The following is a 23,472-nucleotide window of genomic DNA, read 5'->3' as shown; positions in this document are numbered from 1 at the left end:
GTAGTGCAACACAGCCCCATTCATTCCAATGTAGCTGAACTGCAATACCAGACACAACGCATGGACAGATGTGGTGTTATTTATGTACAAAAGCAGCCACGTACTTCCATCGTTTTAATAATATGAATTAATATTTCATTTTTAGCGTCGGTGGTGACATCAGTGGTAACAGAGGGTTTTTGCAAAATGGATTCCCCGATTCAGCATCTGCAAATTTTGAGGTATTATCTTCAGAAAAGTGCCTAATAATGTGTATTTTAATTGGTATCAATCCCCACCGTTCTATCCTACCTTTTAATTCTATTTCTATCCCATCATTTACATCAGAACCTTAACAGGGACGATGTGCTTCTGACCCAAGTGTCTGATCCCCCCCCCCCCCCCCCCCCCCGGCTACCGATCGGGTGATCGCAAGACTTGCGATCATGACAAGCTCCTGAATATGTATGTATCGCGCTTCTTGCAGACGCACATAAGCGTCCCCGTTCCCATGGCCACTAGCCATGTGATCGCAGGGATTTGCGATCACATGACTTTACTACTTCGCAGAGCTATAGTGCAGTTGAGCGCATGCGCCAGCGCTCCAACAGCAGGAAGGTTCTCTGCCAGCCCGCCCACACCATGTGATCGCAGAGAGGCGGTCATGTGACTCTCTCCCTCGGTCTGTGTCTATTTCTCATCGGTTTAATATATTTTTAAAACGAGCCCCGAAACACAATGTTTTATCTATGAAAATAAAGCAGATTTGATCTTCAAAGACCTGCTTCACCAGTGATTTTGCGCCTGACCAGAACCTCCTTTCCTAATAATGTGTATTTATCACACACTTCCTTGCATTCTAAGATGTACAGGAAACAAATGATAATGTTTCATTGTGAAGGTGTCCATATCCATTAACCCCTAAGTGCAAAACTGATCAATTTTCTAAATATCATTTTGCTGCTGTAGAGTCTGTGTAAGGCTAGTTTCACACTAGCGGCAGCCTTCTCCGGTAGGCTGATCTGTCCGGTGAACAGCCTGCCGGATCCGTGCTGCCGCTAGTGCATATGTGCCGCCGGAGCTCCGCTCCAGCCCCATTGACTATAATGGGGGCGGGCCGGAGTTCCGGCGGCAGCACGGCAAACATGCCGAGAGGCGGCCGGAATAAAACTACAACATGTCGTAGTTTTATTCCGGTCGCCTCTCAGCATGTTTGCCGTGCTGCCGCTGGAACTACGGCCCGCCCCCATTATAGTCAATAGGACCGAAGCGGACCTCCGGCCGCACGCGTGCACTAGCGGCAGCACGGATCCGGCAGGCTGTTTACCCGCCTGCTCAGCCTACCGGAGAAGGCGCTAGTGCGAAACTAGCCTAACTCCTTCACTTACCTCCAAGAAAGATCTGCAGCACTCCTTCAGTTCAAAAAAATATAGTGCCCTTATTCACCAAAAAGCATCATTACAGAGCAATGTTTCAGCTCTCCTGAGTCTTTTTCAAAAGACTGCCTACACCCATAGGTCCCTTTGAGGCCTACTTCTGATTAACTGGACATACCTATTTAGGTAACGTAGTGCTGCTCCGCTGTGGACTTTTGACCTTCACATACCTGGCTGTTCTGAAGCTTCTAACATAAATTCACCAGGACACTTGCTCACCTATATTTGTTACTAACATAGTAGTGGATGGAGAGAGCTCTGCATAAGGGGCAGCCTCTTCACTCAAAGTGGCTGTGGCACCAGGCAGGATAAGCAGTTGGGAGACTTATATTTTGGAGATCTATGCAGGTCCCAGAGGTGGGAACTCATATACAACTGGGCTCTTTATAGATATTTTATACTGAATATTTCATTCATGCAATAGGCACCCTTTATTTGAAAGCAGATAGCCTTTATATTAGCCAATTATACATTGTTGTTCTGTCCTAAAAACATATAGTATTGTTTTAATGTGAATTCAATGATTTGATAATGAATACGTTTATGCAGGCTAAGTGAATAAATATATTTACTAAGTGTGATTAAATATAGGATAGCACATACAAATCTCATACAGAATAATAAAAAGTAAATAAACTACTCAGATACATATAATATGTGGCCGAGTTTGGGAAATCATACTACTGGTGACATACTGAAAGACAGGCGGGTACCAAATGGAGATGATATTCTGGTGTCTCTCAAGTTGGATAGCTGGTCCACACTACATTACGCCCATTTTAGTTTCTTCTGTAGGCGATATTTGGATTTGACTTGCTCTAGCTATCTCCCCTCCTGGTACGATGTCCTTTTGACTTCAGTTTCACCTATGAAGAAAGTTCTCTCAATAATATATAACAAAACTCTGGAGGCTAACTCTGAGATTACTCCCACTTTTATTTCTCAATGGGAAAAGGATATGGGCGCCCCTCTTATGGAATCGGAAATAATGGAAATTCTCCGTCATTCACACAGTTATTCTAAATGCGTCCGTATACAGGAGAACTCCTATAAACTAGTGACCCATTGGTATTGAGCACCTGCTATACTGCACAAAATGGACCCCACCGTACCCCCATATTTCTGGAGATGCCGCAGGGATTTGGGCTCCAATTACAACGTGTGGTGGACATGCTCGGGAATCACAGAGTTTTGGGCTATGGTGTCAAAGGACATCCAGGCTATCTGCTCTATAAGCACTCCTTTAACCCCCAAAATAGTCCTCCTGAACCTACCAACTAAAGATTACCCTCTCTCCAAAATTTCGCTGATTGCACACCTAATAGCGGCAGCTAAAATCCTTGTCCCACGCCACTGGCTCTCGACAGAACCACCGTCTAGAGGGGAATGGTTAGAGAGAGTTAGAGAAATATGCAGATTTGAGGAGCTATCCAGCTGGGAAACTTTCACTCACGACAGATATCTTAAATAATGGGAGCCTTGGTTTAACTGGTGTGCCTCAAACGAGTAGAATCACTTGTTGCCTTCAACTTCTCGCCTAGACTTAGTCCTCCCCAATGGCTGTAGCCCTCCGACAGCTCTAACAAATAGGCCCCTATAGATTGACAACCGGCCTACCCCTTCTTTGCCTTAGGGTCATTGCTCATCTACTCCAACATACCAATTGCAGTGATTCCGCTTTACCCATATATAGTGAGATCCAGGATGTGTGTTTTTCTTGTTTTTTGGTTTATTGTATTTTGTTTGTTTGAATGCCTTTATGCATTATAGTCTTTTCAGATGTATCAGGCTTAAGATGTAAAGGGAAATGACATTATCTTATGTGATGGTGCATTGATGTGCTATATGTACACAAAATAGAATGCATACCTTGTACATGTCTGTTTTGCCTCAATAAACAGAGATTTGAAAGAAAGAAAAGTAAATAAACATCACTAGGCTAAATATGGAAAATGGGGTAGGGATCCATTCGGCCATGCTATAATACATGGCTCTCTACCATGTTAGAACACATAACCGACACCCCAGGGTATACAGGAGATGGGGCAAATCAATGCTTACATCCTACCAAGTATGAAGTTTCAAGTGGAGTCCTCCCTAATCTATGTGCGTAACCAGAGTTATACACCTCGGCCCTGCTCCTGGTGTGCACCAGGCATGTCCTGAGATATGTCTCTGAGGTCACTACTCAGGAATGTACACCCTTATCAGCACAATGGAGTATGAGTACTATATTTCAATGCATTACAAGGAATATCATTACACAGAATACTAAAAGTAATATAAAAGAGACAAAATTAAAAGGGGACAGAACCAATCAGTACTTAACAATGCCCTTACAATACAGGTATTTAGGAAGGTTACTGTTAGTCCATATGTGATAGTCAGGGAACACCATTATGGTCTGCGTCTACTGCATATAACAAATTATTATTATTTTTTATTATTATTTATTATTAAAGAGCCATTCATTCCCTGGCACTGTACATATGATAAGGGGTGCACATACATAATACAGATAATTGCACTAATCATAAACGAGACGAGTTACAAACTGGTACAGAAGGAGATAGGGCCCTGCCCGTGAGGGCCTACATGGTATGGGAGAAGGACACAGTAGGTGCGGGTGAAGTTGGTCATGGCGGTATAGAGTCAGCACGGTCACTGGATGTAGGAGTGTCTGAAGAGGTGGGTTTTCAGGTTTCTTTTGAAGGATTCCACTGTAGGTGAGAGTCTGATATGTTGGGGTAGCGAGTTCCAGAGTATGGGGGATGCACGGGAGAAATCTTGGAGTCGATTGTGGGAAGAGGCGATAAGAAGAGAGGAGAGAAGGAGGTCTTGAAGGAGAGTGCGTGTGGGCATGTATCGGGAAAGTAGCTCAGAGATGTAGGGAGGGGACAGGTTATGGACGGCCTTGTATGTATTTGTTAGTACTTTAAAGTGAATTCGTTGGGCAATGGGGACCCAGTGAAGGGATTGGCAGAGGGGAGAGGCAGAGGAGTAATAGGGTGAGAGGTGGATTAGTCGGGCAGCAGAGTTGAGGATAGATTGGAGGGGTACGAGAGTGCTAGATGGAAGGCCACAGAGGAGAATTTTGCAGTAGTCTAGGCGGGAGATGATGAGGGCATGTACAAGCATTTTCGCAGATTCAAAGTTAAGGAAAGCACGGATGCGGGAGATGTTTTTCAGTTAGAGGCGGCAGGGGGTGGAAAGGGCTTGGATGTGTGGTCGGAAGGAAAGGGCAGAATCCAAGGTCACTCCAAGGCAGCGGACTTGGTTGACCGAGGAGAGTGTGCAGCCATTGATCGTGATAGATAGGTCTGTTGGGGGGTTTGAACAAGATGGGGGAAAGATTATGAATTCTGTCTTATCCATGTTAAGTTTTAGAAAGCGAGAGGAGAAGAAGGATGATATAGAAGATAGACATTATGGGATTCTTGATAGTAAGGTGGTGAAGTCTGGACCAGAGAGGTAGATTTGTGTGTCGTCAGCGTAGGAGTGATACTGAAAACCATGGGACTCTATGAGCTGTCCCAGGCCAAAAGTGTAGATAGAAAAGAGCAGGGGTCCTAGGACAGAGCCTTGCGGGACACCAACAGAGAGGGAATGAGACGAGGAGGTGGTGCGAGAGTGGGAGATGCTAAACGTCCGGTATGTGAGGTATGATGTGATCCAGGAGAGGGCCAGGTCAGTGATGCCAAGAGATGAGAGAGTTTGCAACAGAATGGAGTGGTCAACAGTGTCGAAGGCAGAGGACAGGTCAAGGAAAAGGAGGACAGAGTATTGTTTCTTGGTTTTGGCTGTCAGTAGGTCATTGGTGACTTTGGTAAGGGCAGTCTCAGTCGAGTGGTGGGGTCGGAAGCCAGATTGTAGGCGGTCAAAGAGGGAGCAGGAGGAGAGGTGAGAGGACAGTTCAGAATGAACATGTTGTTCAAGTAGCTTTGAGGCATATGGAAGAAGTGATATGGGGCGATAACTGGACAAAGAAGATGGGTCAAGTGAAGGCTTTTTGAGGATGGGTCTAATGGTAAAAAATCCATGAAAGGGGGAATCTGGTATTGAAAACAGATTATAATTTAGACGTTGCTATGTTTTTATTAACAGAATCATCAGGACTTTGTCGCATTACTCAATCATTTGTGCCAGAAGCAAAAATGGACTCTTGACTTTGGGGATGGTAAACGAACTGGACCACCTCACAATCCTCAGTAAGTGAAGCAATTAATGATGATAATTAAAACCGAAACATCTTTGGTGATGGAAGCTGCAGCTCTGCTTGTTCAGATAGGCTGCTGTGCATATGAACCAGAACACATAATTACCAGGAAGGCAGTGCATGTAATGATGGTTTCCATTACAGCAAGTGCAGAATTATTACAAACAACTAGTAATTATTGGTGAGAAGGAGGGGTTGCAACACACATACTGAAGGATGCCATGTCGGCCAACGCTTGTGTGGCCAGCAGCTGTTCCTCCTGACAGCTTTGGTGGTGATGCTTGTTATTCTCAGCCAGTCTTGAATGGGGAGAAGGGAATAAACCGCTGCCAGACAACTCTGGCGACACCTTATCTCTCTTAGGCTACTTTCACACTGGCGTTTCTAGGTCCGCTTGTGAGATCCGTTTCAGGGCTCTCACAAGCGGCCCAAAACGGATCAGTTAAGCCCCAATGCATTCTGAATGGATAAGGATCAGTTCAGAATGCATCAATTTGGCTGCGTTTGGCCTCCGTTTCGTTTTTTAGACGGTCACTAAAACGCAGCTTGCAGGGTTTTGGTGACCGTCTGACTATGCGGAGCCTAACGGATCCGTCTTGACTTACCATGTATCTTATTTTTCACCCTATAAGACGCATTCCCATAGCAGTGCATCTTATGGGGCGAATGCTGAGACCATCGGGTGTATGGCTGAGAGGGAGGAGGGGCTGGGGGGCGGCATCTGGTTCTGTAATGGCAGCGGGGCCCGGTGCAGTCACTGTATTCTACTACACTGGGCCCCGCTCACTGTAGTATAATCATATCTAACTTGTGGGTATTGTTAAAGTATTCAAATCATCTTAAATCCAGCGCTTGTGCTACTTACTACTAACTTCTTGGCAGGCAGGAGGCCGGGCGGGCGGGCGCTCGCAGCGTAGCTCACTAGGTCACGCGCCTGCTCCGCCCACTTTATGAATGAAGCAGTGCCATAACAGTGCCATCCACATATGCCCCCATAACAGTGCCATCCACAGATGCCCCCATAACAGTGCCATCCACAGATGCCACCATAACAGTGCCATCCACAGATGCCACCATAACAGTGCCATCCACAGATGCCACCATAACAGTGCCATCCACTGACCACCATTAGTTCAAAACCCACCAAAAGCACACCTTTTGGTTAAAAAAAAAAAAATTCTTATTTTCCTCCTCAAAAACCTAGGTGCATCTTATGGGCCGGTGCGTCTTATAGGGTGAAAAATACGGTAAGTCAATGGGGACGGATCCATTTTTCACTGACACAATATGGTGCAATTGAAAACGGATCCGTCCCCCATTGACTTTCAATGTAAGTAAAGACGGATCCGTTTTGACTTAGACTTTCTTTGAATGAATAATGCAAACGGATCCGTTATGAAGGAATACAAGCGTTTGCATTATTGGTGCGGATCAGTCTGTGCAGATACAAGATGGATCCGCACCAAACGCAAGTGTAAAAGTAGCCTTAAAGGGTTATCCCATAATTTATGTAAAAAATTAAAATCAGACATATAGTACATGACAATCTATTTCTAACAAACCTAGAACCAGCCCTGTACCCTGTATCACATGTATCCAGAGATACCCCCATTCATTGCTCCAATTGCTCTGCAAGATTTATGTCAAGCTGGCAGCTGAAGGGGAGTGTCCTTTCTGCTGCAGCTCTCTCTATCACAATTCAGGAGGGAGTTGAAGGATGAAACTGAGCATGTGTGGCCATCTGAGTCGAACAAAGAAATGAAAACAGCAGGTGGCGCTATACAGATATAACTAAGCCGCTATAATACATTTTTAATTACATGCAATTATGGAAGTATTCAGATCCAGGTGCTGGTTTGAAAACTGAATAGAATATTTTGGTGGGACAACCCCTTTAATCAAATAAAAAAAATTACAACACATGTTCTTCAGGTAGAGAGCAAGGTTCATTTCTTTGTTAAATTGGCAGAATCACACAAACAGATTTCATATGATTTGGAAGTCTTCCAGTTTGTAATTTCAGTTCCAGAAGAGATCATTTTTCTAACTGAGCAGATCCTGACTTGATACCAAAATAACAAACTGAATAAGTCACTGGTTTGCTCCAAAATCTCTAGAGATTACATTTAGGCCTTATGCACACGATTGTATCAGTTTTGCGGTCCGCAAATTGTGGACTTGCAAAAAACATATGCGGTATGTGTGCTATGAAACATTTTTTAGCAGACCCATTGACTTCAATGGGTCTTTGGTCCGCATTTTGCAGACATAGTCTATCTTTTTGCAGAAAGAACATATAGATATGGAAAGCACACGGATGATCCGTGTGCTTTTCGCATCTGTACAGCCATTCCGCAAAAATATAGAACACGTCCTATACTTTCCTGCATAATGCAGACCACAGAGCCATTGAAGTCAATAGGTCTGCAAAAATGCGAATGCAACACGAATAAGATCCATAGTCTGCAGATCAGGGTCTGGGTTCTGTATTCTATGCAGTCTGCAGATAAAGTTAATCCTGAAGACAACGCTGTTGATAGACTTCTTTCACCCAGGGCACTAGCCCTGTACCTATATGTGCTTTCCATGGAGAAGTGACTTTTTGGCACCCCACTGGCGATGCCCTAGTTATGCCCCAATAACAATCTAAAGTGACTGATTTTCTTTTTTTTTCTGTCAATGTGAATATGCAGAGTTTCCTGCGCGGTGAAGATTGGAACTAGAAGCTTTCCAGAAAGTAGTATGAAAAAGACAAAGAAACTGGCAAAAAAGGAAGCTGCATTTCTTGCACTACAAATACTCAAAACCGAGTTTCCACATGATATTCCGGTATGATTTGATACTTTATGTATGCTGAGCATTCTGATGCATTACCTATTTAACCATACAAAGACATTGCAAACAGGGGCGGACTGGGAGCTTTAAGTGGCCCTGAAAAAACCTAAAAGAGGCCCTATGTTGTAGGCGGGTCCAAATTGAAAGACAAGCAACACAAGTAGGCAGTGACAACAGTCTTGGGGTCTGGGATCAAGTAAATTCAGGAGGGCACCTGTGGCCACCAGCCAGGCACATAAGTACCTGATGCTCCTAGCAATAATTACTTTTGAGAGAATCAGATTGTTAGGTATCCAGATGATGGCCATAAGGAGGGCTCGGGCAGCCCCCAGGGCATCGACCCACTGGGAATTTTCCCTGTATGGTCTATGGTCAATCCTCACCTGATTGTAAAGATGTTGGTTTGATCTTTTTATTGATTTTCCAGGTCTGCTTGTTAATGGGGTTGTCCAACAGGAAATGAAAAATTAGTGACTGCCAGGATACGGTTTATTAAAAAAAGAAAGAAAAAAAAAAAAAAACAACACCACGCATCGGCCCTGGAGTGGTGTGGGGATTTAATAGATAAATACAATTATTTCTCTTATATTTTTTCCTGCAGAACTTGCCAGACGTTTTCATAGATGATTCAGTTACTGGACCACCTCCTGCCTTGAGGTAAGAACTTTTTGAGCAACTTTGACAAGGGGCAAATTGTGATGGCTAGATGACTGGATCACCAAAATGGTAGCTCATGTGGGGTATTCCAAGTATGCAGTGGCTCGTTGATGCACACAGGGATCGAAGACTAGCCCGTTGGCTCTTACTCCACACAATAGAGACTGTTTAACAAATTGCTGAAAAAGTCAATGCTCAGAAACATGTCAGAGCACACACAGTGAATCACAGCTTTCTGCATGGGGCTGTGTAGGCACAGACCAGTCAGATTGCCCATGTTGAGAACAGGCCCATGGAGTAATGGAAGGCATGACTTTTTCTGATGAATCATGTGGACAGCCAGGTATGTATGGCTTACCTAGGGAAGAGATGGCACCAGGATGTACTATAGGTAGATGGCAAGCCGGTAGAGGCAGTGTGATGCTTTGGGCAATGTTTTGCTGAGAAACCTTGGGTCCTGCCGTTCAAGTGGATTTTACTTTGAAACATGCTACCTACTTAAACATTGTTACAGACTGAGAACATCCCTTTATGACAATGGTATGCAGTGGCCTGTTTCAGCAGCTCTGCCACACTGCCAAAAGTGTCCATGAATGGTTTGAAGAACAAAGAGGTCAAGGTGATTACATGGCCTCCAGAATCACCAGATTTTGAACATCTGTGGAATTTGCTGGAAAAACAAATCAGACCATAAAGATCATATCCTGCAACTTACAGAACTTAAAAGATCTGCTGCTATTGTCTTGGTCCCAGATACTGCAGGACACCTTCAGAGGTCTTATGGAGTCCATGTCTTGAATGGTCAGAGCTGTTGAGGAAGCACAAGGGGGACCTACACACAATTAGACAAGTAGTTTTAATGCTGTGGCTGATCAGTGCAGGACAGGAGGGGGAAACTTAACACAATGAACACATCACAGTCAAACGTAGGGATGTTTGAAAAAAAGACACGGTTGACCTCCTAGTACCAGAAAGTGCTCGCAACCTGGCACAACCACCAGGTGGGTACATGGTAGCGTTTGCTGCACATCCACAAAAACAATTGGACAGCACCATTGAATAAATATAGAATGAGGTCTACGTATGATATAAAACATTTTGAGCTACAGTGGCCTGCTATGCGACCTTTACTAATCTTTTTGAAACTTAGTTGACATATTTTGTAATGACTTTGGGCAGCCATTATCCTTCTCCCAAAGAAGATCTTCCTGTCACTCATTAGTTTAGTCAAGTCACCAAATAAATACAGGGTGAGGCAAAAGTCTGGACACACCCTTTTAACTAGTGTAATTTGTAGAACATTGATTTCCAATATGTGAAAATATTTCATTGGGAGGGAGGCTGCATTATTTGGTGGTGGTAACATTTTCTGCTGCCATTTTGAAATCTCCCATATTGAATTCTACTCAGGTTTTTGGCTTACCTGATAACATGGCTTACCTGATGACAAATGACAAATCCTACTCTGCTATGTGGAAGTATCACCTGTGGTTCTTCAGCGTATTCACTAAGACTGGATTAAACATTAACTCATGTCTATTTGGCAAAACGTCATGTAAGCACTTTAGGAAGCTTTGACCTCACTTAACTAAGGTCCCATTCACACAACAGTATTTTTGGTCTGTATCTGATCTGCATTGTTTGCGGATAGGATGCGGACCTATTCATTTCAATGGGTATGCAAAAAATGTGGACAGCACACAGTGTGCTGTCCACATCTGTATGTCTGTTCCATAGCCCCGCAAAAAAAGATAGAACATGTCCTATACTTGTCCGTTTTGCAGACAAGGATAAGCATTATTACGATGGGTCTGCAAAAAAAAAAATGTATGCGTCACGGATGTCACACGGACATCATACGTATTTTTTTCAGACTGCAAAATACATACGGTTGTGTGAATCCACCATTATAAGCAAGTAAAGATAGGTGAAAACTGATACTTCCAATGCATTTCTGAGTAACTTCTAGTCAAGACTGATATATCACATGACTGCCTTCACATTGGAAAAACCTGAGCTGAATTCAATATGGCGGATTTCAAAATGGTGGCCGAAAATGTTTCCTCCACCAAATAATTTGTGCTAAAAAATAAAAATAAATCGGGTGCACATGAGTTTTAGACACTTTAAGACACTTTTTACACCTTTATTAGTGGAAAGAGGGTGTGGCTTCATGAGAACAGGGGCATGGCCTAAAGGTGACATTGTGCCACTGGACAACAGATATGGATTAACATCTACATTACTCTAGACCACCAGGGATGCTGACAGTCTTTCCTTAACTACTCTAAAACCATTGGGGATCTTACTATTAACAAGTCTAAAAATCTGTAGTAATTTATACAAAAGAATTGGATATAGAGGGTCAAAAGAAATCTATGGAAGGCTGGGTTCCCACGTTCTGTTTTTTTTTTCTTCTTCAGTTTTTGAAGCCAAAGCCAGGGACTCCTCATAAAGGGAGAGCACGTACAAAGATCCTCTCTTATTTTAATCCACTCATAGCAAAATACTGAATGTGTTAACCCAGGCTTATAATTGTGATCATAAATGATTGTGATCATACCTGTGTGGGATCCATTGCTGGTGCACCAATCAAGGAATTTATGCATCTATTGAACAATATATCATTGATGTCCTCTGTGGTCCCTGTAATTTTGTTCTTTACTCAATATCCCAGTATATTATCCTTTTTGAACCTTGTCGCACTCTGTTGTTCTTGCTTGGAGTAGGGTTCCCACCCCAATTGTCAGTAAAGCAGCGCTCATCTCAACAGCGGCATTCTGTACTGCGCTTGACCCTATTCCTTTTTTTACTAGCGGCATTAGTCTGAAGAAGTCCATAAGGCCAAAACGTTACACTCAAATCCGCAGTAACCTCAAAACAATAAAATAACCATCTTACTACATTTTATGCTGGAGCCTTTGCTTTACTATCCCAGTATATTAGGAAAAAATTTTGAGGACATTTTACTTATTTTACTGATGATACATACACTGTGCACTGTGTCTATATAGATTGCTATACAGCTTTTGAGGCTAATGCTATTCGTATGAATTCTCTTACAGTCCTGTCAACAATGGTTGCATTCAGCCATCGTCAGAAAGCGGACTGCATAGCGGCGAACCCCCTACTTCTGAGGTAATACACTTTACTGGCCACACATTTCATATTTCCAGTGATTTCTATGTTACAGTATATCTACAGCAACTGAGCATCATTCACAAGCCCAAAAGGGAGTCACCTCAAGATGCATTGGAGGCCTAGAAGTCGAGGGGGCCTGGCACCAGACACTTCAGATCATCTACTTTGTTATTGGGCAGAGAGTTTATGAATTGCTCTGCCTGATCCTTTAGACAACTGATCATCTCTTAAATCACAGCTGCATGATGCAGTCCTTACCACATCCTCCTGCTATGATTTCTGGGCTCAACAGGAAGACGCTAAATGCCTGAGAGCAGCTAAATCAAGAAAATAATCAATGGTAATCCCTATTAAAACATAACTTTTAATCAATACAAATTATGGTGCAAGGCGGCACCTAAAAATAACCGGTAGTCCTACCATGCCATGGGAGTCTTCCGGGCTTCATGGATATACAGCTGATAGTATGATCCTGAAAAAAACAAGACAGGTAGCGGACAGGAAGAGAGATGAGCTCTAGATCCCTAGACAGCCCTAAGGTACGGGTGCTATGCTGGCCCTAACGTCCTAGCCACGGAGCACCCGTCCTAAAAAGAAAGATTCCATCCGGAACCTTGCCCTCAAGCTACTTGGCCCTAAAGCGCCCTAGTGCAGATAGTCCCTACATGCATGTTTGAATTTACTCTCATCAGGGGAAACATTACAGAAACTGGATAGAAACAAAATCCAAATCTAGAAGGGCATAAGTCAAGTATGGTCTGACTTCACAATGCACAAACAGATAAGTGCTGGTAAATAGGATGACAAAAAATGCCTCAACGATAAACAGGGCAATTTCAGTGGAAGTGGCAGCCCGAGATATAGGCTCCACTAGTGTACTGGGCCTGCGCAAGTACCGCAAGATGGAGGGCACTTACAGTAGTGAGGGGAAGCCTTGTGATGAAGGGCTCCTCCGATCCGGTAGGTCTAGACACATTCCGAGGCAGTGGGATAGCCTGCCTGGAGGCGATAGGCCGCCTGGAATTTAAATCAATTCTGGTCTCAAAACGAGGCCTGAGGCACAGCGCGGTGACATTGGAACCGTTGCTGACGCAACTGTGCATGCACGACAAGCGCTTCCTGAACTTGAAACTACGTGATGACGCGTCCCAATGCTTATCGCGTCATCACGTTTCGCCACACATCGCGTCATAAACATAGGACGCATTCGTTACATGCAACCATAGTTGAAAATGTTGCCAGGCAACCGGGACATATTCCCGGCAACCATCAACAATGCGGTCCTGATTGTAGGGCGGCACTAATCATAAAGGGCATTTAGTGGCGATCAAATACAAAAGGTAAACTGGTCAAGAGAACCCCGACCAAGAACCGCGATTGGACAGAAGAAACAAAGGAATATATAAAAAACAGACACCAACCAAAGCTAAATTGTAAGATGTTCATAAAAAATGAAACAATTAAAGCATGGTTGTTCATTTTAATACAGGGGGCATGGCCTCCAAATAAAGCCATATATTACAGTAGAAGTAGACAAACTGAGGAACAGTTGTGGAATCATTTTTGAGAGAGGAGATAGCTTCTCGCTCTTCCCTAGAGAAATTGTGCGACAATCCAGAGGTAGACAGTTTGAACAGATCGGTGGTAACTAATTGAAGAAAAACATCAAGACACGAAATATCACCAGGTGGCAGCATTTTTTTTGCTTTTGTGCTTCAAGGAGGTGAAGGGTCCTTCACCCTCCCCCCGGCTATTCATCTCAGACAGGCTATTTAACAGTCTAACATCATCAAGTAGGTCAAGGGGAATTCCTCAGTCACGACATTGGCGCTTATCCGTGTTCATAAAGAATTTACGCCATCTGAGTTTACGGATAAATAGATTTAAGTCTTTTACTCAGATGAAATCATTAAAGCGCTGTGTCGGGACGAAGGAAAGTCCCTTACTAAGGACAGTCATCTCTACAGTTATAGAGGTCTCTGTGATAAGTTAATTATTTTGGGGCCTGTTGGTCCCGTTGACTTGACCGATTCCTCAGAGGATATGAAATTTCCTGATCTAAAAAATTAGAGGAAGGCCCAGAAGACTGCGTTGGGTAGCTTTAAATGTAGTGGCTGTGTTGCCTGTAGTACAATACAGACAGGCAAATCATTTTACACGATTAATCTCCAGCGGTCCTTCTCAATTAAGGATTTAATTAATTGTCATACTCAGGGAGTCATTTATAAAATCACTTGTGACTGCCCAATGGAGTATGTAGGCAAAACAAAGAGGAAACTGCGTAAACACAATGGTGAACATCTGGGGGACACGGAGGGATACGGCTGTGTCCCGTCATGTGCATGACCACCAATTCTGGTGACCCCAAAAGCATTAAAGCTATGGGCATTGAAGTCGGGGGGGGGGGGGGGGGTACTGGGACCACACACTCTTACAACATGAAGCCCGGTAGATTTACACGTTACGTACGGTGTCCCCCCTAGGTCTGAATAAACAGCTATGTTTTAGTTGTTTTATTTGACATCACCAACATAATTCTATTTATCCCCTGCTTGTTCCTCAGTATGTCTACTTCTACTTTAATATATGGCTTTATTTGGAGGCCATGCCCCCTGTATTAAAATGAACAACCATGCTTTAATTGTTTCATTTTTATGAACATCTTACAATTTAGCTTTGGTTGGTGTCTGTTTTTTATATATTCCTTTGTTTCTTCTGTCCAATCGCGGTTCTGGGTCGGGGTTCCCTTGACCAGTTTACCTTTTGTATTTGATCACCACTAAATGTCCTTTATGTTTAGCGCTGCCCTACAATTAGGACCGCGCTGTTGATGGTTGCCAGGAACATGTCACTGTTGCCTGCGAACATTTTCAACTATGGTTGCATGTAACGAATGTTATGTTTATGACGCGATGTGTGGCCAAAAGCGATGACGCGATACGCATTGGGACGCGTCATCACGTAGTCTTAAGTTCAGGAAGCTCTGTCCACCTTAAGCGCTTGTCGCGCATGCGCGGTTGCGTCGGCAATGGTTCTAACGTCACTGCGCTGTGCCTCAGGCCTCGTTTTGAGACCAGGATTGATTTAAATTCCAGGCGGGCTGTCGCCTCCTATCCCACTGCCTCGGAACGTGTCTAGGCCCACCGGATCGGAGGAGCCCTTCATTGCAAGGCTTCCCCTTACTACTGTAAGTGCCCTCCATCTTGCGGTACTTGCGCAGGCCCAGTACACTAGTGGAGCCTATATCTCGGGCTGCCACTTCCATTGAAATTGCACTGTTTATCGTTGAGGCATTTTTTCATCCTATTTACCAGCAGTTATCTGTATGTGCATTGTGAAGTCAGACCATACTTGACTTATGCCCTTCTAGATTTGGATTTTGTTTCTATCCAGTTTCTGTAATGTTTCCCCTGATGAGAGTAAATTCAAACATGCATGTAGGGACTATCTGCACTAGGGCACTTTAGGGCCAAGTAGCTTGAGTGTAAAGTTCCGGACGGGGTCGTTCTTTTTAGGACGGGTGCTCCGTGGCTAGGAAGTTAGGGCCAGCATAGCACCCGTACCTTAGGGCTGTCTAGGGATCTAGAGCCCATCTCTCTTCCTGTCCGCTACTTGCCTTGTTTTTTTCTGGATCATACTATCAGTTGTATATCCATGAAGCCCGGTAGACTCCTATGGCATGGTAGGACTACCGGTTATTATTAGGTGCCGCCATGCACCATAATTTATGAGTGTCATTGAGCACTTTAATAGTTTTTTCTTCTTTATTTGATCTGTTATATTTTGAGGGACCTTTATTAATTTGTATTGATTAAAAGTTACATTTTAATAGGGATCACCGTTGATTATTTTCTTGATTCTGTATTTCCTGGTGATTGTGTTATAGATTATCATACAGTACCCATTTATCTGAGAGCAGCTGACCATATTCATCTTCATATCACAGCAGGACCACCCTGGAGAGTAACTACAGGACACCAGATATGAATTAACCCTTTATTAGTCTAGGCTCTGGACTACTCTAAAACCACCAGGGATGCTGACATTAACCTGATAAGTAACATGAATCAACAAACATATAAGTTTTAACCCCTTTATTTCCCAGACCATCAGAGATGTTGGTAATAGCTCCTTCACTAGCCTAGACCACCAGGAAAATTTGTTTTCTTCTGTAGTTCCCTAGACAACCAGAAACTATGGTATTAAAAATCTCACTACTGTAGACGTCCAATAATATGACTACTCTTTTATTACCACAAGGGGTATTTCTATTAACCCCTACACGCCACCATGGATAAAAATGCATCCAACCCTAAGGTCATGCTAGACCAGCAATAGCAGGGTGGGGTTGACTCCAAATTATGTTGTGTAAGGGGTCTCTGATTATGAGACTCTGACTTATTCTAGCTCAAGTTTTGCATGTGTCAGTATTTATTTTCTACAATAAAATCTTAATGTTTCTTGACTTTAGTCTCAACGCCGCTCTTCAGGCCTGACCCCTTCAAATGTTCAGAGGTGAGTTCTTAATTATTTAGGAATTTGTATGTAGCATGTACCAATGTGATGCACAGCTGACAATATATCATTTGCTTTGGCAACGCTGATAGCATTTGCTGGGCAGCAATCTGATGTGTGTTACCTATGTACATAACAAAAAAATTAACTCAAACATGATTGTGTCTTGTAAGGAATAAACCCAAAATAAAACCCTAACCTGACAAGGCACACACACACACACATCTCAGAGGTCTTCATCACAGAACCAAATGTGCCCCCCCCCCCCCCCATCACACTCAGTTTCCCAGTATGCATACGTCCCAGAAAACGTGGAACATGAAAAATTAATAATTTTTTATTATGTGGAAGAAATTTTATTTAATAAATAATGAATTAATTATTAACAAATAAAGCATTCAAGGTGTTCCTTTGGCATGGACAACGTCCCAGAATCAAATTGCATAAACTTATGGCTACAAAAGAACATTGTGGCATAGCCTTTCCAGACATTAGAGGGTACAACTTGGCGTGCATGGATAGACATATAGCAGACTGGATTAATGGGACCAATCATTACTCAGCGTTGTCTCTAGAAAAAGGTTCCTGTGCTCCTTGGTCCTTAGTGGCGCTCTTACATGCTAGATTGCAGTGCATTTCCGCATGGATCAAACAGTCTATACTTATAAAGGATACTATAGCGACATGGAGAATACTGAGTAGACGGTACTGGTTATCCTTTAGAATATCTAAACATCTTCCGCTATGAAATAATCTGGAGTTCATCCATGGCCATACTAATAGCCTTTTGTAGAGTGTAAATCTAAAGGGATCACACTAGTAAGACACCTGCTTCATGACTTGGAGTCCAGATGGCTCTCCAGTGAGGAGCTGATAGCTAAATTTTCATTACGTCCATTCCAGACTCTTCAGTTTGCCCAGATTAAAGTGGCAATTAGATCTAATCTAGTAGTAGTACATAAGGAAGTGAACTAGAACATCCTAGACAAATATCTGGAACTGGGAGGGGGTAAGGTATCAGTCTCTTCTATTTATTATAGAATGCAGAAGGAAAGAAACCAAGGGGGAAGGCAGTGGGACTTGAAAAATTGGGCTAAACAGCTAGGAGATTGGAATATCGAAAATAGAAAAAGGATGTTTACTGGTGAGAAGTCATATTCTAAATGAAGCTTGGAGGGACTCTCCATTAAGAATCATACATAGAGCCATATTTGGTTTTAATATACCTCCACATCCAGATAAACCTGACCCTGTGACAAATTGTCCTAAATGTGGCAAGGGCTATACAGACTTATACCATGGGTTCTGGACATGTCCGAAGAGCGAGCAGCTTTGGGGGGGGTGGGGGGTGTCAGATGTTCAGAGAGTGTGGAATTAACCCTCCAACTCCAAAAGATGTATACTTCAATACACACTGTTGTGGAACAACTGAAAAAGCTTTTGCATATTGAGCGCTCAGATTCAGATACATTATGATCCAAAGAAGGACACAAAAAGAAGCTCTTTCAAAAATGGAAAGGCTTTATTGTTACATATATGACTGATTCAGAAATACAACATGTCATGCAGCCTTTCTCTCTGACAGAGTGGTATCTGCTGGAGCAGATGAGGGGGAGACTGGGTAGGCTGCTCTTACCAAATACTGATCTAAGACGTGGTCAAGGAGATTGTTGAAAAAAGGACATCCTTTGGTGGGTTGTTGGATAAATGCCACTGCATAGAGCTGGGGAAAGATGATCATGCAATGTATGCCTTTTATTTTTTTTGAGCTAACATTGGACTTTGTTTGTACTCTATTGATGTGCTGCTGTGCACCCCAATTGTAAGTGACATTGTTTTGGGGTTTGCGTACCCTGATGTTGTTATGTAGTAAATAACAATAAAAATTTGGAAAAAAACAAAACAAAAAAAAAACAACCACTTTATTTAACTTATATGTCAGAAAAAGAAGACCAGGGGCTTCATAAATATGGTGCTCATCCTGACCACCATATTTTTCAGTGCATTTACACCACAAAACGGACACAAATACCTTGACAAATCCCCCCATATAACTTTCTCTATGTCTGTGGCTTCCCTCACAGTATATTAGAAAACTGTCTGCCACCACTAGGAGAGCTCAGTGAATAAAAACGTATACAGTTACCATTGCCTGCGATAGAAACTGTAAAAGATTTGCACTGATCTCCCTCTAGTGACTGCTGCATGAAAATGTAGCGTTTTCATGTCTAGAACAGATAACAGAGTTCAGAGCCCGGCCTACCTTCCCCCAGGCCCCATAGCAGTTGCATGGTCTGCCTCCGGGGAAGGTAAACCATTGTGACTAGGCTATCTAGATAAGAACATGCTTTTTAAGCTGGTACAAAAGACAAACAGCGTTTTAATCAGGTGAACTACAGTCTGTGAAAACAGTTGGGTAGGGAGATCGCTGGTGACAGATTCCCTTTTAAAAGGGTTCCCCGGGGAATGATTTAAAATGGCTGCCAGCAACCTGTCCTAGAATGTGAGCAGCATGGGAGGGGGTGGTAGTCTGCCCCTGGTGGCAGTTCTCAGGGGGTTGCCAGAAGCATTGTCACTGCACTCTACACTGCTCTATAATAAATGGTAATGATGTGATCCTGCCTATGATATGCCATCATGGCTGAGCAGCCTGACAGGAAAACTCACCATGGAAAATGCCAGAGCCTACTGTGTAGTGAGACCCACCACCTCACCCTACCCCAGGCAGCTCTGCAAGTGGTGCCAACCAGTTCTCCTCACATTCTAGGACAGGTTGCTGGCAGCTATTATAAATCATTCCCAGAGAACCCCTTTAAGCTTATACATATCAGCCCTGCTGGAATGCCTGAGAGTCTCCTGACATGGGTGCTGTCATTACAGCTGCCACTACGGGGACTGTAACTAAGGGCTCATCATGTACACAAATGTGTGCAACCCGTGCTGCAGACCACAAATAGTGGTCCGCAATGAATGGGCGCCTGCCGTTTGCCCGTTGTTTGTGGATGCGGACCCATTCATTCACTTGAAAGGGTCTGTGATCTGCAAGATTATGTTCACACCGCAAAAACATAGAACATGTAGATATAGAACAAAATCGCATGGAATCCGTAGTGCTTCCATGGGCTTCCGCTCCGTGCCTCTGCTCTGCACCGATCCGTATCATGCGGATTGCGGACCCATTCAAGGGAATGGGTCCGCATGCGTGATACGGAGCGCACACAGCCGGTGCCTGTATTTTGTCGACCCCTGTTTGTGGGCCGCACACGTTCATGTGCATGAGCCCTAATGGTGAGGCTACGTATAGAACATTTTCCAGTCTCCCTAAAAACGGTAGCGACTTTGATTCAAACCCGCTATTCCTGTGTTCTGTAAAGCTAGAGCTGCGTTTATTTTACATTTTGGTTTTAAAAGCATATTGTAATAAGAGCAGTATCTGAAGCAGAAGCATGGTGTATACCCCTTCACCTACACTCACCTAAAGAATTATTAGGAACGCCTGTTCTATTTCTCATTAATGCAATTATCTAGTCAACCAATCACATGGCAGTTGCTTTAATGCATTTAGGGGTGTTGTCCTGGTCAAGACAATCTCCTGAACTCTAAAACTGAATGTCAGAATGGGAAAGAAAGGTGATTTAAGCAATTTTGAGCGTGGCATGGTTGTTGGTGCCAGATGGGCCGGTCTGAGTATTTCACAATCTGCTCAGTTACTGGGATTTTCACGCACAACCATTTCTAGGGTTTACAAAGAATGGTGTGAAAAGGGAAAAACATCCAGTATGCGGCAGTCCTGTGGGCAAAAATGCCTTGTGGATGCTAGAGGTCAGAGGAGAATGGGCCGACTGATTCAAGCTGATAGAGCAACGTTGAATGAAATAACCACTCGTTACAACCGAGGTATGCAGCAAAGCATTTGTGAAGCCACAACACGCACAACCTTGAGGCGGATGGGCTACAACAGCAGAAGACCCCACCGGGTACCACTCATCTCCACTACAAATAGGAAAAAGAGGCTACAATTTGCACGAGCTCACCAAAATTGGACTGTTGAAGACTGGAAAAATGTTGCCTGGTCTGATGTGTCTCGATTTCTGTTGAGACCTACAAATGGTAGAGTCTGAATTTGGCGTAAACAGAATGAGAACATGTATCCATCATGCCTTGTTACCACTGTGCAGGCTGGTGGTGGTGGTGTAATGGTGTGGGGGATGTTTTCTGGGCACACTTTAGGCCCCTTAGTGCCAATTGGGCATCGTTTAAATGCCACGGGCTACCTGAACATTGTTTCTGACCATGTCCATCCCTTCATGACCACCATGTACCCATCCTCTGATGGCTACTTCCAGCAGGATAATGCACCATGTCACAAAGCTCGAATCATTTCAATTTGGTTTCTTGAACATGACAATGACTTCACTGTACTAAAATGGCCCCCACAGTCACCAGATCTCAACCCAATAGAGCATCTTTGGGATGTGGTGGAACGGGAGCTTCGTGCCCTGGATGTGCATCCCTCAAATCTCCATCAACTGCAAGATGCTATCCTATCAATATGGGCCAACATTTCTAAAGAATGCTATCAGCACCTTGTTGAATCAATGCCACATAGAATTAAGGCAGTTCTGAAGGCAAAAGGGGGTCCAACACCGTATTAGTATGGTGTTCCTAATAATTCTTTAGGTGAGTGTATATCACTGCAATCAGGAAGATGTCTTAGTTAGGATCTGATTTTCCTGTCTCGGCCATGTTTGCCACTCTGCAGTTTTTGTAATAATGAACATACGTTTTGTCTTCTCTGTCCTTTCAGGCATGGAAACCAACCAACAAGTACTGATTCAGGGGTAAGGTGAAATATTTCAAATAAAAGGGATCTCTGAATATACATAAAATATAAAATGCACATACACTATTACTAATGCCAAGATCCACATCCAGTGTTGCTGTTGGCATCAGTGATCCCATGATGATCATCCATTAATTGTCATGGGTATATCTACATCCAACTCTTATCCCGCTATGCCTGCTCGCTATAAGCATAGCATGCGATCAGATTGCAAGTGTATTTCACATTTCTTGTGGTATATCATACACTTCAGATGCCATTTTTGCAAATGATTAAAGGGGTTGTTCACGTTTGGGGACCCCAGAAGTGTAGCTGGACCCGTGGTGGTGAATCATACTTGACATACTGGGTTCCAGCTCCATCGTTACCCCACTGGCTCTGCAGGGTCTCCCTCCGTCAACATCCGGTTTGACACAAGGTTACGTGACCCAGCTTTAAATAGGATGTTGATGTGGGGAGACCCGGGACCTACAGGGCCAGTGGGGTAGCGATGGATCATGTGAGTATGATTACCACCACATGTCCGGCCAGTGGCCACATTCTGGGGTCTGTAGAAAAAGGGTTCCCCAAAGGTGAACAACCCTTTAAGAACAAGCTTTTATTTAAAAGAAGTAAAGCAGCACAGCAGGAAAACGTACAGAAACGTGTGCATGTGAACACAGCTTTACGTGGTTGGTAACATACTGTATTGCTTTATACCTAGGGAGGGTCATTTGAATCTTCAAGAAGTGGTGGTTTAAGAAGATCAGAAAGGTAACATTCTTATTATTTTCCATGTAGTATAATAAAGGATTTTTAGTAGAACACTATATGGAGACAATTACAGTATACAAACAGGGTCGTACACAGATGTCATAGGGCCCCATGAAAAAACTTAGTATGGAGCTTAACTCACCCCTCCCAGTATACGTGCTTCTAACACTCCCAGGTGATGCGGAATGCAAAGCGCGACTCCCCACTGTCACGGCCATAGTCATGGTCGTGACTCCTGTCACCGCATGCAGTTGCCTGCGGTCTTGGTGTTGTTGTCAATCACAGGTGAGGGCTATAGTATGTTGCCTCACCTGTGGTTGCCGCTGGCAACATTGTGTATGTGGCAGCAGAGCAGCCTGAGCCGTGCTAGGCAGCTTGCTGCAGTAGGCATGCGGTTGCACCTGGCAACCTCTCTTTATAGGTGTGCCTTTTAAAGGGGTGCACGGGGTGTTATATGTGTTGTGTGCACTTCCCCTTTAAGTTGTTGTCTTCCCTTCCCTGGTGTTGGAAGTGTTAACTTCCTTCCTAGTGTGTGTGCACTGGGTGTGTCTGACTGTGGGTGTGGCTACTTGGCCCTATAAAGCCTCAGTGGAAGGCAGTAGTCAGAGAGGGTGCTTCAGCCATGCTTGCTGGAGACATCCGCCTGCTTATTTACCATCTGCCAGTGAGGGCCACCCTGGTTGTCATAAACGTTATGTCTGGTGTTAGTTTATGGTTTATCTGTTATTGCAGCATATGGTTTACTGGGTTCCCGTGTGATGTCTGTTGTGTGCTGTGTCCTTTATGTTGGTTGTGGATAGCAGCACTTGCACGTGGGTTCCAGGTTGTGTGTCTGTGGCAGGTAAGTGTGGAACTAGTCTCACTTACCTGTCATTGCCATATGTCTGACCTCCACAGTGTCCGCCCCCTTAACCTCTTAAGGACATAGGGCGTACAGGTACGCCCTTGTGCCCTGGTACTTAAGGACACAGGGCGTACATGTACGCCCTGTGTATTTTCGATCACTGCCGTGCGGCTGGCAGTGATCGGAACCCGGTGCCTGCTCAAATCATTGAGCAGGCACCTAGGCTAAATGCGCGGGTGGGTCCCGTGACCCC

The 23,472-nt window shown here is 43.8% G+C and overlaps 1 protein-coding gene across 1 annotated transcript in view; it reads left to right on the top strand.

Moving 5' to 3' along the window:
- Positions 1-23,472, top strand: part of EIF2AK2 (eukaryotic translation initiation factor 2 alpha kinase 2) — a 90,694-nt gene that overhangs the window by 33,103 nt on the left and 34,119 nt on the right. The window contains exons 7-14 of the mRNA XM_040429575.1: positions 146-221; positions 5,520-5,623; positions 8,325-8,460; positions 9,068-9,123; positions 12,189-12,261; positions 16,736-16,779; positions 21,587-21,620; positions 22,326-22,375. Of these exons, the coding sequence (XP_040285509.1) occupies positions 146-221; positions 5,520-5,623; positions 8,325-8,460; positions 9,068-9,123; positions 12,189-12,261; positions 16,736-16,779; positions 21,587-21,620; positions 22,326-22,375 (573 nt within the window). The remainder of the gene's footprint in view (positions 1-145; positions 222-5,519; positions 5,624-8,324; positions 8,461-9,067; positions 9,124-12,188; positions 12,262-16,735; positions 16,780-21,586; positions 21,621-22,325; positions 22,376-23,472) is intronic.

The sequence above is a fragment of the Bufo bufo genome, chromosome 4, assembly GCF_905171765.1.
Source record: "Bufo bufo chromosome 4, aBufBuf1.1, whole genome shotgun sequence".
Lineage (NCBI taxonomy): Eukaryota > Metazoa > Chordata > Amphibia > Anura > Bufonidae > Bufo > Bufo bufo.
This window is presented reverse-complemented; position numbering and strand designations above follow the sequence as displayed.